This window comes from Pseudopipra pipra, chromosome 3, assembly GCF_036250125.1.
Source record: "Pseudopipra pipra isolate bDixPip1 chromosome 3, bDixPip1.hap1, whole genome shotgun sequence".
Lineage (NCBI taxonomy): Eukaryota > Metazoa > Chordata > Aves > Passeriformes > Pipridae > Pseudopipra > Pseudopipra pipra.
The window spans coordinates 96,195,123-96,210,679 of NC_087551.1; the positions used below are offsets into that span (position 1 = coordinate 96,195,123).

Here is a 15,557-nt window from a genome sequence, read left to right on the forward strand (position 1 = left end):
GTGCAGGATTAAGGGTTAAGTTCAATGATCCTTGTGGATCCCTTCCAACTCAGTATATTCTCTGATTCTGCATTTTAAAGGGACAAATTGCCCCCAAGAAGGGAAGGCTGGTGCTCTGTCTGTGCTGACTTATGGAGCTGAGTGTTAAAAAGCCCAACAAAACAACAACAACCAAAAAGCCCCAATAAACCAAAAAGAAAAACAAAACAACACTGAGCCATCTAAAACTACATTGCAGCATCTGGAAATACCCTGACATTCTGGCCTTCTGGAAAGGCTTTTTTCTCCCTGTGGTTGGTCTCTGCTGTTGTCACTGCTGAGCAAAAGAAATACAGTCTGGTATTTGGACTGTTTTCGTTTAACTGGAGCAGAGATGTGTCTCTGTCACTCCTACAGAGCTACTTGTCTGGTGAACACAGGAGAGGTTTATACTGACGCTCTTCCATGTATTTTTAAATACCTTTTAAACAGGAAAGGAATCCTACAAAACGAGACTGCTGCCATCACCACAAGTAGTTTCCTATACTATAAAATAGTTGGAAAGCTGGCCCTTGGCTCTTCCCCTTCCTCCCTCTTTCAGAAAGAAGCACAGCAGGGATGAGCAGGCCCTGCTGAGGCTTAGTCAAGTGTGGCTTTCAAACTCCCTTTGTCTTTGCATCCTTTAGAACAGGATAGGCTATGTTTAAGAGGTCTACAAATGGGCAAACCACAGTTCTGTGATTCTTTTTCTGTTGCTTCTATCACTGCATAATCAGCTTGTATCTCTCCATCCATCCATCTTTTGTGAAACAGTTCTTAAAGAAATAATGTGTGCTCATGCCAATGGGGAAAAATGTTTAGAATCTCTCTTAAAATATCACTGTAAGTGTCTTCTGAAGTTAGAGCAGAAGATTTGCCTCATACAAAGAAAAAAAATGTTTCTGGTGGAAAGAACTAACCCATGGAGTAATTGCTTATTTGTAGCTGCTACAAAATTTGGTGCAGTTTTGTTGGTTGTAGGATAATTTCAGTGTTCCACACCTGACCCTCTGTAAGGATTTTCGAGAACACTTATTGCCATGGTTGAAAAAACATTTGAGAAAATCTGTAGTGAGACCAATATTGAGGCAGATATTTGGGTTTTTTCTGTTTTGTAGGTAGCGATGATGCAATTATGTCTCCAAGAAGAATTTACAAAGTGGATCTTCCTCCGGAGGGTTATGTTGCAGCTACTCCAGATGCTATTAGTAGTGCAGTTTCTGAAAACTCAGGCAGTAGTGCTGACTCAACAGGTAAGTTTCTATGGTTGTTACTGTGATAAATTTTTCTCAAGGAACTCTTATCAAGTAGACTCAGACTGCAACAATTAAGTATTTAAACTGTTGCTGCCAGCGGGTGTCACTGTTTTGCAACATAAGCAAAATGAGGATGTGCATCCCTATGAGTTCACCTCTCTTGTTAAGTGTTGCACGACTAGATTCAACATTGGGTTGTAGCCATACAGTGCCACGGATCTTGCTGAAGTTCCATAAAGTCTAAGTGAGGACAAAGTCTTTAGCTCCTCCCACTCAAGTGGCACATGTATATTCATATTATACCTGCTTACAGTCTTGTTATTTTTAAGGATAAATGATAGATAAAGCTGTTTTACTAAGTCTTACTCTTGATATTCTGAAAAATTGGATAAAGACTCAACAACATTTCAAATTTACCTCTCTCCGTTAGAACAGACATTCATCATTGGTGTGGGTGGAGGGAGATACCAATTCTTTAGTGCTGAGAGGCTTTCTGATGAGAAACTGTGACCAGGTAACTTCAGAACCAATATTTAAGGTTGTCAAAGAATACAAGAGAAGAAGCACAGAATCTGTAAAGTGAGCTCTAAGTTGGCCTCAGTTAAATACATGGTTTTCTGAATGCCATTGCCAGAATAAATTGATTCTGTCTGTCTTTAAAAAAAAAAAAAGTTCTAAGCTTAGACAAGACAAATTCATTTAGTTTTTTCAATTGCTGTGTTCCTGTGGATGTATGTTTGTCTAAAATGGTGTATCACTGTCATTTGCTGCTAGGGGCATTCTACAGCAAAGAAAATACACAGGTAAGGCAGCTGAAGTAAAACACCTGATAAGCAGCAGTTATTAAAGTACTGTATCTGTTTCAGCCTGGAGACTGCCTTAAATGTAAGGAAAATCTCCGATATAACCTGCATATATGGAAGGGCAAATACTGCTTGCCTCTGCAAACAGGACCCACAGAGGTGAATTTTCAGTTGGAAATTAGGTCTGCACTTTGTTCTGAGCTCCATTCACAATGTGGATACAAGTAAAGCTATCAAAGTAGCTTAAGAGACTGAAGCAAAATACAGTGTGACTGGTCGTGCATCAAGAATGTTTTTCCTTGATGTGAAGTGGTTTAAAGACCATATTTTGAGTGACAAAGAAGTAACTTTATCAGAGTAACGTAAGAGTAGATCTTGATACCTTTTGGATTATGGATGGAAAGGTGTTCTAATGTACAGCTTCTAGGCTGCTCTTTTCTCTGCTGGATGGGATTCATGTTCTGAGTCCAAAAGCTATTTCTAGGCGATGCTTACATTTGCTTAGTTGTACAGCTGTCTTTGGGCAGTTCACTGGGGTTGTTTCCCAGCATGTCATATTCAAGCTGCTTATTCTGATCCCTAAGCACCATTTTTCTCCCTCCATGCCATATAATCTCCATTTATTATTTGGTGTTCTTTCCTTTTAGATATTAGAGGGATGTTTCCCCTTCTGTATTTTGCTAATAAAACTAGATGAAGTCTTGTAATACTTCATAGGTAAATGGACCTATAACATTCAGTTTTATACAGGGACTTATGTTGCTTTTAAATGAAACACTAGAATACAGATGTCTGAACACTGCTGCAACCTCTTTATTAAGGTATTAGCATGGAACTTTTGTGGCAAATTTACTCAGCTGCTGTTCAAAATCTGTGTGTAAATCAGGTTATATGTGGTCCATATTAGATGTTGATATATTGCATAGCAATTAAGCAGAACAGAATTTAGGATTGCATTATGTTGTCTCTTTTTAAAGTAGTATAAATACTTGGCCTGGTCTTACAGTGGATAGAATATTGAATAATGGTTCATTTTCTAGATTTAATCTTTTCCCTTAGTATTTCAAAACAAACGTGCTCAACCATGATAGCAGTAAGTAGAATTCTGCTGTTGTGTAGTGACAGTATTGACTGTTGGATGGAGAGCTCTTTTAGCTGATCCCAATTTCAGTGTTCAGCAAGAGTAGGTTTTGGACTTCAGCCACTTTTTCAACAGTTAACAAATTGATCTGGAATTTTGGGAGACTTATTTTTGGATTGGTTTGTTATTTGACTTTGCAGTTTATCATGGAATCAAGAAAAAATAAGTTTGAAGTGAAGTTTTTTAATCAGTGATTCTCCTTGCATGGTAGATTTGACTGTAAATGTCATTCTTGCCAGGGGTTTGCCTAATTTGTTCTTAAAAACCTCCTCATAGGGAGGTTCTTCTTACATGCTCTTTTCTACTTGCTCTAGTGTTTCACTACCCTTTAATACTAGGTCTTTCTTGCTGAAGTTTAGACCCTTATTTGTTTTGCCTAAATACAGATTCAGAATTGGAGATCTGTGCTAATCTTGCAAGGTTGAAGGACAACATTAATTTCATCCTGACAGTATCAACCGTAATGGAACTAATTTAAAGAATAATAATAATGGACAACCCAAAAAATATTTTAGAGCTAACAAGAAGTTGTTTTAATTTATAATTTTAATTAACTTTAACTTTTAAACAATTTCTCAAAAACAGTTGATGGCTAAATTCATATTCTAATGATTGACTACTTCATTCTTTCACAGATTAATGCAATAAAATATCAGCCATGGCACATCTATCCCTCTTGACAATCTTGTTATTAATTCAGATAGACACAGATTTTGTTTTCTTAATTTATTGAGAAGACATAGCAAATCACACTGATATATAAGTAAGTTGCAACTAGAAAATATAAATCCTAAAATAGTCAGATTATTTTCATAAGACAAGTTTGATAAACAATGAAATTATTTTTGAGTCAGATTACTTTTTTTTTTGCTTGAGTTTCCACATAATTTATTTCCCTTAATTCTGGACTCAAAGGCTAGAAAAGGATATCGTGGGAACCTTTTGTTACCCAGCATATACACAAGATGCTCAATTTTTTAGGAAACACCAGCTTTTGAGCAAGAGGGGGGGAAAAAAAGGCAGGTCTGTGTGAATATTTCAGTATGTCTTTCTCCATCTGTCTCTGCATGTATTTTTAGCATTTCAAATATTTTTTGAAATGCTTTTAAAAACTTTTCTTTGTTTTGTCAAATAAATTGTGAGTAGTTATGCCCTTAACATTCCACAGTCACCTTGTGATGATGCATAAATGACTAATGGCATCGAGATTCCGAGTTTGGTGAAGCATCTCTGCTTCCCTCTGGGATTCTCTTATACATTTCCCAGAGGTGAGGAGAATAAAGCTGCTGTTGCAGGTTTGTTTCCTTCATGTAAGCAGGTGATTGATGAACCTGTAGTAATGAGAAGAAAAATCTAAGAGTCTTTCTTATCTTTCAGGAAAATAATGAATATTACATTTATCCAACATTCTTGGAATAATAAAATAGACTTGAGCATCTAATTATTAAAAACTCCCTGGACTGTTTTGTATGAGTTGAATCACTATGACAGTGTGATTATGTCAGCCTTCTTTTGATTGAATTGAGTAACAAGAATTAGACAGTCAGGGGAGGAAATAATCCAGAGAATTTCTTTTGTTTTTCACATTATTTTCATACTGACCTTGGTACATGTTAATGCATTGCTAACTTGTTTAGCAGTAGACTTTATATGTTTGGCAAGGGCATTAAAATGTGTAATTTTCAAGCTACAGATAAGATATTATCCATCAAATTCTGGTTGTAAGTCCAATATTTTCATATCTTAAAGTTCTTAAATCAGAGATAAAAATTAATTTATTTTTATTACCTATTTATTGAGAAATGATTCTTCAAGAGTAGTCACTTGAAAGATCCACCATCACATTTAAAAGGGTTTTCTATATGAAAGGAGAATCCAGAAAACTTTAGTTACGTGTCCCTTAACTTTCTAGGAAGCAGTACTTTTGTTTTGGTTTTTACTTTCGTAAGATGAAGTAAAATTGTGGGGGTTTTGGTTCTTATTTCAAGACAGGTAAAACAATAGGAAACACTATCTTCCATTAAAGTATGAATGCTAAAAATGTAACCTTATTCCTTCTAAACGATAAACTGATTTTATTTCTCCAGCAGTGTTTCTTCTTGGATAGTGTAATTGAAGCTATGATAATAGAATATAACATATAAAGTTATTTTATTTTTGCTCAAAACAGTGTGCTGGATTATAATTTCTCTCAAAAGTTCTTTAATATTAAATCCATATTTTTATGTAGCATCACAAAGTGATATTTGGTGGTTCTTAGATTTATGGCAGAGCAAATTCCTGCCCCAGGACTGTAGAAGACAAAAGCTGTGCATGTAGGAGTTCAGTAATATGCAACAGTTGAGGGCACCTGGAAGAGCAGATAAAGAGAACTCAAAGAAAAGGGTTCTTAGGATTTTTTTTTTTTTCATTTTTAATTCTTGTCAAGTCTCACTCGTTTTTCCTTCATAGTTTGGAACCACAGTGTAGTGGTTCCAACAACTATGCTGTTGTTACTATCTTGATAACAACCTTCCTACTTTTGGTGAAACCTGTTATATAGACAGAAGGAGCAAGACCTGGCTGAGCTTTGTCCTAATGGGTAGGTTATGAGGTGGAGTTGTAGTTAGGAGGAAGAATCCAGTTTGGATGCTTCATTGTCATGCTGAGAAGTCAAGTTAGAGAAATAGAAGCAAACAACTGATTTTTTTTTTTCCTACTTTTTGACAGCTGACAAATCTGACATAATGTGAAAAGTGGTACTTCTGTGGGACACTTCCTCACCTGGTTAAATTTGCTTATTGGTCTCAGGCTCTGCAATTCTATATGATAGAGGCACATGAGTTATTTGTTAATGTAGCTGCCCTTTGGACTTTTGCTTTTTTTATTTGTTTTTGTCAGAAAGGGCAATACTGCAGAGAATCACTACTGGTGATGCTGCAAGAGGTCTAAGCTGAAGGAAGGAAGTTAGAGATCTGTCTCATTTATATACAAGTAAATTAGTTATTCAAGTGAGATGCATACCAGGAAATTCTTAGTGTTGTCAGTATAGAATAGCAACACTGGGGAGGGGTCCTTAACCGGTCTCGTAAAAGCTACTACATTTCTTGTGTTTGGTTCTGCTGGCAAAAATGTTTGCACTTTCTGGTCAGCAAAAGATAGTTTTGGTTAAGGCATGATCAGGTAATCTCCAACCTCTCTGTAGTCTCTTGATTCACTTAAGGTTTAAGGCAACCATTTTAGGAAGACTTAATAATGCTTAAGCTTATGTTTGTTAAGTGGTGCTAATGTGAATCATGTGTTGACTACTTAGGTTCTTGGCAAGTGGTTGGGAATGCAGTACATTACAGAACTGATAGCACACCGAGGGAACAATGGATATTGAGCAGCTAAGGCCAGCAGCAAATTTTTTTCACTGGCAGGTAGCACCGCTGAAATTATGAATGTTTTTGTAGCCTTCAAACTAGAGGAATCATTAGACCGTGTAATTTAATCTTCTCTACCTGCTAGAGAGGTCTTACCCCATATTGAGCTCAGCAGTTTGCATTTAAAAAAAGAACCAACCAAACGAAAAAACCTATTCACATTTCAAGGATGTCACAGAGGCTCCACTACTTTCTGGTGCTACAGTTAATTGGCCTCACTATAATCAAAAACAAAACCAAAAAATATATTTGAAAATGTTTTTTTTTTTCTACCTTCCTCCATTTAAAGAGGAGTATTTATTTAACAGTATTTATTTAGCAGTATTTTCTTCCCACAAAGAAAAACAGTAATCAAGTCACCACCAATCTTTTTCAATTAAACAGATTCACTTGTGTATTGCTCTAAGATGTTTGCTTCAATCCTCAAGTCACTTTTGTAGCTCTTCTAGATATCTCCCATTTCACAGCATCCTTTTAAGAATATAAACTCTGGTACTGCTGGTAGTATTTATTTTTTCAACAAGGCCATATGTTGATATAATATTGTATGGGCCACTCAAGATTTGGACTTGATGATCCTTATGGGTCCCTTCCAACTCAGAATATTCTGTGATTCTGTGTAATATAGTCCTTGTATTTCTATCCACAAGTCTGGGGTTTGGTTTTGGTTTTAATAGGTAAGAAAATTGCATCAATGTTTTTCTGCCACAGCAGTTCAGCAGGAGCTCCTTTTACTTGGTACACTGATATTCTGCCCATGCTTAAAATTTGCGGGATTTAGTGTCTGGGTTTTTTTGTTTGGGTGATTTTGTTGGGGTTTTTTTAGAACCCAAGTAGTGCTTATATATAACTTTCCTATTTTCTTTTTTTTTTCAATGTCAACAGTAATTTTAATGTTAATCACTGATGAAAAAGCCAAGCAGGTGCAAGCTTCCTGCCAGTTCCCACAGCAGACTTTTGGGCTTTTTTAAGTTGTCTCAAACCGTAGTTCAAAATCTCAGTACTATGAGTTCATAGGTTGTATGTGTTGCAAGAATAGTGTATCAAAAGCTCTAAGTATTATTTTTCCCCAAAAATACATTTGCCATTACATACCATGGGATTAAAGTATGTCCCAGCATCCCAATTACAACAGATTGCCCAGAATTCTTTACCCTTGAAGAAACTAATACTGTGTCAAAGTTTTAGATGTGTTTTCAAATTAATCAGAGGGTGTGACAGTAGAAAAAAGTTAAAAGAAATATTTCATTAAAAAAATCTTTTTCTAGTTCCACACCACTTCATTCATGTCTGCAGTTATCTCAGTGATGTTACAATATACATTGTTTGCTTTGTACTTCTTAACTGTAAATTAAAACGTTTAACAGTGCTCAATGACTATTAGTACCTATTTTAAATAAAATAGTTCAAGTAAGAACTCAACATGAAATAAACTCAACTTATCTTGAAGCCAAAGGAGTTTAAGAACACTTATAATTGCTTTTCTGAATCTTATATCTGAAAGAAAAAGCTATGAAAAAGTCCTCCTATGAATCAGGTTGTTTTGTAGTGTATTCTGTCTGCTGGATTGACTTGTGGCAACTTCTGTGTTGAATATCCAAAGCTGGTAACAAGACAAATTATGGGAATTATGACACTTTGGGGGTAAGAATTGGGCATTTGCAAACAAAAAGTAAGAAAATTCTTTCCAGATTTATTTTTTTTTTAATGGAATAACAAACCTATTAAAGAATTGTTACAGATAAAAATCATGTCTAATTTAGGACTTCATAAAGTATACCTGAATAATGAAAGATACCAAAGTACAGTTCTTAACTTTATAGTGTTTTGCAACACAGATGCACCAAATCATATTTCCATGAATAAGTGAATATGATTGATATGCAAGTGTGCAGATTTTTCTTACAACTTGCTGAAAAAAAAGTGTTTCTCTGTTTCACTTCAGCTACTTCTAAAACTTGTGCTGTGAGGTTTGCTTCTCTGTCGTCCTTTTCCTTAGGGATTTTTCCTTAGGGTATTTCCTTTTCTAGTAGGATGGTATGGACTTTCAGGTTGAAAACTTGCTTGTGAAAGAGTTTAAAAAGTGGTTTTCAGTAATTCAGCAAGGAATAAACAGTGACTAAGAGTTCTGACTCTTATATTTCTAATAGTTAGGCTAAGTCTTTTCTTAAATTTCTATTAATGAATTCTGTTAGTTAATTTTGGGTGTTCTGGTTTTAATTCTCCGACAGTTTGGATGTCACTGTTTAGTATTAAAACAATATATTTGTGCATGATAAAATTTTAGGTGATAACATTCTGTAGTTTAGCATTGTCCTTGCAGAAATTAGTGTATGACTCCCAATTTGTGAATGGCAAATTTTCCTGAACTCCCAACAGCTTCAGGAAGTCTCATGTGTATGGCATCATCAGAAAGCAAGCTGTAGCAACAATGACACCTCTGTTAAGGCTGTTACTATAAGCCCTTCCACAGCGTTGTGGTGTTTATAGATTAATCAATAACTTGGAAGAAGAGATGTCTGGGAGGTTAAGAACTTTCTTCTCTACAGCCTGTTTCTTCTTCAGCTTGAATGTACTTGACATTTTGGAACCAATTACAGTGAAAGATGCCCCAAACAAATAGAGGTGTTGGACAGCTATAGCTGACGAATCTGTACTGCACGTCTTCTCTTTGAACGTCCTCTCAGCAGACCTTGTGTTTGTTGATAGATGCAATGACATTCTTTCATAGATGATATCACCACAGTTTTCTTTCTGAAATTGAATAAGATTAGAGAACCATTTTTGTTTTCAGAGTTCAGATAAAGTATTGAATCATTTGTTATCTTTGGCTTAATTTTTAAAAAAATAAAAATCTAGGTCCAGTGCTATTCATATTACACTGATGTTGTTATCGGTTGACTTGCATCACTGGAATTAAATTAAAGGTTAAGAAAGACTTAAATCAACTTCTCTAATACTGCTTTGGAAAATCTTTAAATCCTTTTCTATCTGAATAGGAGAAGGTTTCCTTTTTAAAGTGTCACATGATTTGAGAGTTGTCCAGAATTCTAGTTTTCAAGGAATTAAGTGTATGCTTGGAAGAAGATGCTTGCTGATGTACTCGTGTTGCAAAAGCTAGCTGACTAGTGTGATCACAGCTTTTTGGAAATCTTTCTGGTGTACTACATGTGATACAAACAATAAACATTTGAGGTAGGTGTAGCTTGGGCAGGCACTTAGAGGAAAACGTTTCCAGACCACCAGTATTCTGTAGCAGTGTTACAAGCAATATCAGTGATTTGGCAAGCAGCCATCTAGAATGGGGTAATCACCTCTCTTGATTTCACAACAAACAAGTCTGAACCTCCTGAGGGTGAGTGTGAAATATAACAAGAAATTCCCTGCTGTCCACTGAGGGTTTTAAACACAGGATTGGGCTATCAATTTAAGAGGTAAGTGTGAATCACTAGTTTAGGTTTATATACAATGTAGAAACCAGTCATTTCTAACTACCACTGTCTGTAACTATTTACATCTTCTATATGCTGATACAACCACAAGCATATGGGAACTATTGCAAAACTCATGGTACAAATCAGGAGCTTTTAATGTCACTGAAGTCTTCAGTAATTCTGGTGTGATAGTTTCTAACATGAAGACGTCAAATCAAACAAAAACTCACAAACCCCAAAAAACCTCTGAAAAATGTCTTTTGGAGTGGAATGGAAAAGAATTTTACCCCAAATATTTAGTTCACATTTTTGTGGTGTGGTGTTAGGAAAGGGTATAAATGCTGAAAATGTATTAAGGATAGAAACAAAGTACATGCTAATATTAATACACTTGTAATGATTTACTTTAGCCATGGCTGCATGTTAAAGGTTTATTAAAGATCTTTGGTTTATATTTCTATAGTTGTAAATAAAGTATGTGTACAGATGCTGTGTTAGTTTCTGTGTGCTTCTGAAAAAGCCTCAACTATTTGAATAAGAAAATGTACCTTTGAAATGAGCTCTCATTCCTGTGTGTTTCTGTAGTGCAGAAAACAACATACTCCTAATCCTAGTTTATACCTTTACATTTTAACAGAGGAAAGAGAATGCTGGGTTGGAACCCAGAGGGCAGATGTGTGCTTAAGCTGAGTAAGAACTTGCCAAGAAGTGCATGTTTAATGAGACGTGTTGACTTTGGCAGTTACCTTCACTTTCTTGTGGTTCTTGCCCTTCAGTTTTTCTTATTCCTCTGTGATACAATCAGTATCTCAAACTGAATCTCCTCTTGTTCCATGTCCATAAGTCTGAAAGTAATTAGATTAAAGTAGATTCAGCTAGTCAGGTGATAGTATGTGTAGCAGGAGGAGGTGGAATTAAGGCCTTTATCTCTGACTATTTTTTTCCTTGCTTTTTGCTTTTTTTTTTAAGTTACAGTGATGACAAACATTTTTGTTGAGCATCCTCTCCTCTAGTAGATGAACCTCACAGAATGAAGAGGCACTGACTTTCTATTTTCTCCTCTTTCCTGACTGCATATCATTTTTCTCTTCTTGCTGCCCACCCACTGAGTCAATTCTCCCCTCTCAGCAGGAGCATGCTCCCCCTTTCTACTCTCTCCAAGCCATGTTGCAGGCTTCCTGTCCTCATAGTCATAGTAAGGAACTGATGGGAAAGGAAAAGAAATAGAGAACAGCAGCAACAACCACCTTAGATCCCAGCAAAAAGACAGCACTGTTGTAATTCTGCCTCACTTGAGCAGACACCCAACACTTTGGAAATCTGACATTGCTTGACTACTTTCATCTCCTTGTTTCATAATGAAAACATAATCAAGACCTAAGCTTTTGTAGTTAAATCATCGTGGAGCACCTTGGTGAAGTCAGTAGGGGGCTGGATGAAGGGGAAAGGCAGAAGACAGCTTGGGCTCTGTCTAAATGCTTCATTGTTCTGAATCTCAGTTCATCACATGTTAAAGCAGGAAATTTGTTTTGTAGATGTTGAGATGTTTCTGATCAGTCCTAATATACATGTTATTTTGATTTTGGCTATCAGTTATATAGTTGGTTCCATATAAAATTCTAACCTCCACTGCTCTGCTATTGCCTATGAACCTGTTAGTATTGAATCACAGCAACATGTTGCTGTCCTATGTATCAAGATCCAAATATATCCAGCGATAGACAACACACTTGTTGAATATTAAGCATGAGAATGTGACCCTGGCTCATCCTCTTGCTGTAAGGGCCCATGTTACTCTTTCTTTCTAACAAGACATGTTTCAATGCAGTATGTTTTCAATTTTCCCATTCAAAATAAAATAGAGAGCAAGGGAAGAGGAAAGCCTTTTGTAAGAATAGAAATTCTCCATTCATATTACCCTACTGTTTAAATACTCTTGGCAATGTAAGAGTACAAAGCCTGTTTCTAACATGCAGGGGCTTAGAATCAGTGTGGCTGAGTGGACAAGGAAAATGAAGATGGCAGGAAAAAGAATGTGTATAGTATTAACCATGTCCTTTATGTAAGCATTTAGTATGACATAGAGATGTATGATGGTGTCTGATGTTGAAAGTCAGAATCAGGCCTACCTCACAGCTTCATTTTATTGTTAATCTTTTGTAGCAATAGTTGTAATTTATGGCAACTTGTAGGCTTACAGACACACATTAATATGGCTTCCAGTAGGGTGTCTCCATTCCGTCTCTACTTGGGAAATTTCTTGATCTCGTATCCTTTGCCTTTGATTACTGCCCTCTGCAAAGTTTATGGGTAGCAGTGTTTTAAAGTACTGAACAACGCTCAGTACAATTGTAACCTTTGCCAAGGAAGCTTTGATAATCATCCTCCATCTGTCTCCCATTCCTATTACATTTGCTAAATAATTTTATTTGCTAGTTTCATGCTATTTTCCTTCCATTTTATCCCTGCAAGTGGAAATTGGTTTATAATTAGACTTCAAATAACTAACAGGGCATAATTCATCAGAGCCTTCTGTATTGTAGACTTCTGGAGAGAAAGGAAGCCCCTTCCTTCACTGTAGGCTCAGTAGTATAGGATGTGTGTTGCCCGTTCCGTGCTTCAACCTCACTCACCCTCTTTCTTTCCAGCCATCTGTGGAGGGCGGAAAAAAATGGATGTTGCTATAGCAAAAGACAGAAATACCACCATACACAAATGAATTGCTGAAATCTGGTCAAAATGCACTCCAGGCAATCTAAGTGCATTCCAAGGATCCCCAGTTGCTTTGAACAGCTTGTTCTGGCTGACCAAAGCTCCTGCATCTCTGTACCAGTAGTTTCATTTCCCAGCCGCTTTGGCAGTGTGCAGCTGTGGGCAGGCATTAGGGCAAATAGGCAGGCTCTCCTGATACAGAACAAATCACTTCCAACAGCTGCACCTCTGGCTGTATCCAGCTGATAGTGCTCCATCTGACAAACTCTCTCTTGAAATCTGAGTGTGCTCAGACTCTGGGCTGGTATAACCAGCACAGCTGTACTGACCTGACTGAGTCTGCAGTCTACAGTCAGCTGAGCATCTAACTCTGTCCAGGTGTAGTGGGGCACGTGGCCTTCATTGATGTGTAGGACACTGCCAACATCTGACACTTTCCTTCTTTCCTTGATGCTGATAGTTTAAACAGTTGTCTTGAAAATCCAGTCTTGGTGTAGCTGGTCTAATGACAGGTGAAGATCTGTGTGAATTCATGTCTGTTCTGCCTACATCTGTGTTTTTCCATAAGAACTGAGTGACCTTACTTTCTCAAAGCTATTTATGTCTGGGTGAGTTGATGATATTTGGAAAACACTTATATAAAACTCACCCAACACACTCTCTCTGCATCTTCCTGTGGAGTAGGAAAGAATTCAGAAGCAGTTTTATGCAACTATTTTTGCTTTGTTAGGCTGATGATACCAATTTTCCACTAATTCAATTGGATAAACATGAATGAAAGGTTTCTCTAAGTTGCTTTTTTATTTTATTTAAAATAATTTATAAATGTTAGGAACATTGAGAGAATGCAACATAAGCTAATTCACTGATAAATCCAACTTGTTCAATACTTTAAGGTGTGTAGAACAGGATGAAAAATGCCAGGAGTCAGGAGCACTCAGGAGCTAATGTCCTGACTGCTAGAAACAGGTTCTGCCAGTTCAAATCTGTTTAGTACATTACTCTCAGTGAGGGACGTGGTGGTGCTATTTTTGGAACAGGACCATGGTGTGAGTGTAACACTGAACTGGATAGCAGCATCTTGCACACCTACCCACAAAATTAAATTTATTTTGTTGCTTTGCTTTTCGCTGACAAATAGCCATTGCACTGTCACAATGCCAGATATATTAGATAAAACATTTGTTTTAGTAGCTTGTAGCTTTGTTTTTTGTAGCTTGGCAACTGTAATGGTTGCCACACCTTAAGGAGAGCCTAGCACACATGTAAGAAAAAAGATGCATGCTTTAATTAAGCATGATGAGCTTAATTCCTTTCACACTTCTATCTTAAATTCAGCTTTAGGTACTTTATTACCTGGATGGCTTAGGTTTGCAGTGTGTTCACAAACCATTCCATTTTGTTTATATTTAGGTATGCACTCAACTCCAATAGTATATCAGCATTTCTCGAGATTTTACAAGTGGACATATTTTTTGTCAGTCTGGACAAATATCTCTACCTAATTTTTTGGTTACTGTGTTTCTGAAGATGAGAGTTACAAGCTAATATTGTCTGCTACATATGTTTTATATATATAGAATACTTTGTTATTCCCATTATCAAACAACGTGGAAGATAAAATTTCCAAAACCGACAAAGGTATGCAGCATTTAGTTGATAGGAAAATGATTTGCTGTGAAACTTTATGAGAAGTGGATATTAATAAATACAGCAACTATGTCTCTAGTTACTCAGCTAGCTTTCTAAAGGAAGCAGCAAATACAGCAAAGATGTTTTAAGTAGTTCTCGTGCTCGTGTGGCACCTGTTCTTTTCCAGCCTTCATCCAATGTACTAAAAAGGCTTAGTTTTTTTATACTTAATTTAGATTTAGATTTGTTCTCCATTAACTTTTAGACAAGGTAGCATAATTAAGTATGTACCTTTATTAAGAGTCATTCCTCAGAGTACCCAACTTTACTGAATGCTCAGATCAATGCACTTCTCTTATCACAAACTATGTAAAATAGTAAAGATTCTGCTGTGGAAACCCAAACATATAAATATATGAGCAAAAATATGCCTATAGTAATGGGGTTGATGGGGTTGATATTGAGACAGTGCCGATAGATCAGCACAGAGAGGCAGCAACTGCTGCAGGCTCCAGGCTGGTCTGCAGGTCTGTATCACTTCATACCCTGAACTGCTGCAATACAACACCTACGTGCATGGACCTGGGTTTTTTCCCAGCTCTTCACTGAAGCATATGAGAATACTCTACCAAACTGCATGTGTAATTAGAAGAGTGAGGCATCTAGTGATGTTACAGTAAATGACTATAATAAAGTCTGGCTAGGATCAAACTTGGAGAAGGCAGTCTCTTTTTATTTGAGTCTGGAAAGGGGAGTGAGTATTATGGTAACTTTTACATGGCAGTTAAATACCTTAGCTGAACTGTGGCATTTTTACTGAAAAGAACATAATCTCTATCCTTCTCGTTCTTCTGCTAGAGAAAAGAAAGGATTGATTCTTTGTTCAGTACTTCTTTATTTCATATATAGGTTAACACTGTAGAGGAGAGAAATGCTAATTTGTGCCTGTTACAGCTCCTTAAGAAATAAAAATATGTAGCCTTAGGATAAACGAGAAGGCTTAAAATAATAAACCAGTGATACAAATTTTCCACTTTCATCTCAGGATCCACATTTAATCTTGTCTTTTTTTGCCAGCTTTTCTCATCCTGAGAAAAAATGCCAGGTTTTCTTGGCATCTGCTTTCTCCTTTGTAGCACTTGCCAGTGGAAATCTTG

General features: G+C 36.6%; 1 protein-coding gene across 4 annotated transcripts in view; it reads left to right on the plus strand.

Annotated features, from left to right (window-relative positions):
- ERICH1 (glutamate rich 1) overlaps positions 1 to 15,557 on the plus strand; it is a 91,747-nt gene that overhangs the window by 27,719 nt on the left and 48,471 nt on the right. For all 4 annotated transcript variants that reach the window (XM_064650420.1, XM_064650419.1, XM_064650421.1 and 1 more), the window contains one exon: positions 1,137 to 1,271. In XM_064650420.1, the coding sequence (XP_064506490.1) occupies positions 1,137 to 1,271 (135 nt within the window). The remainder of the gene's footprint in view (positions 1 to 1,136; positions 1,272 to 15,557) is intronic.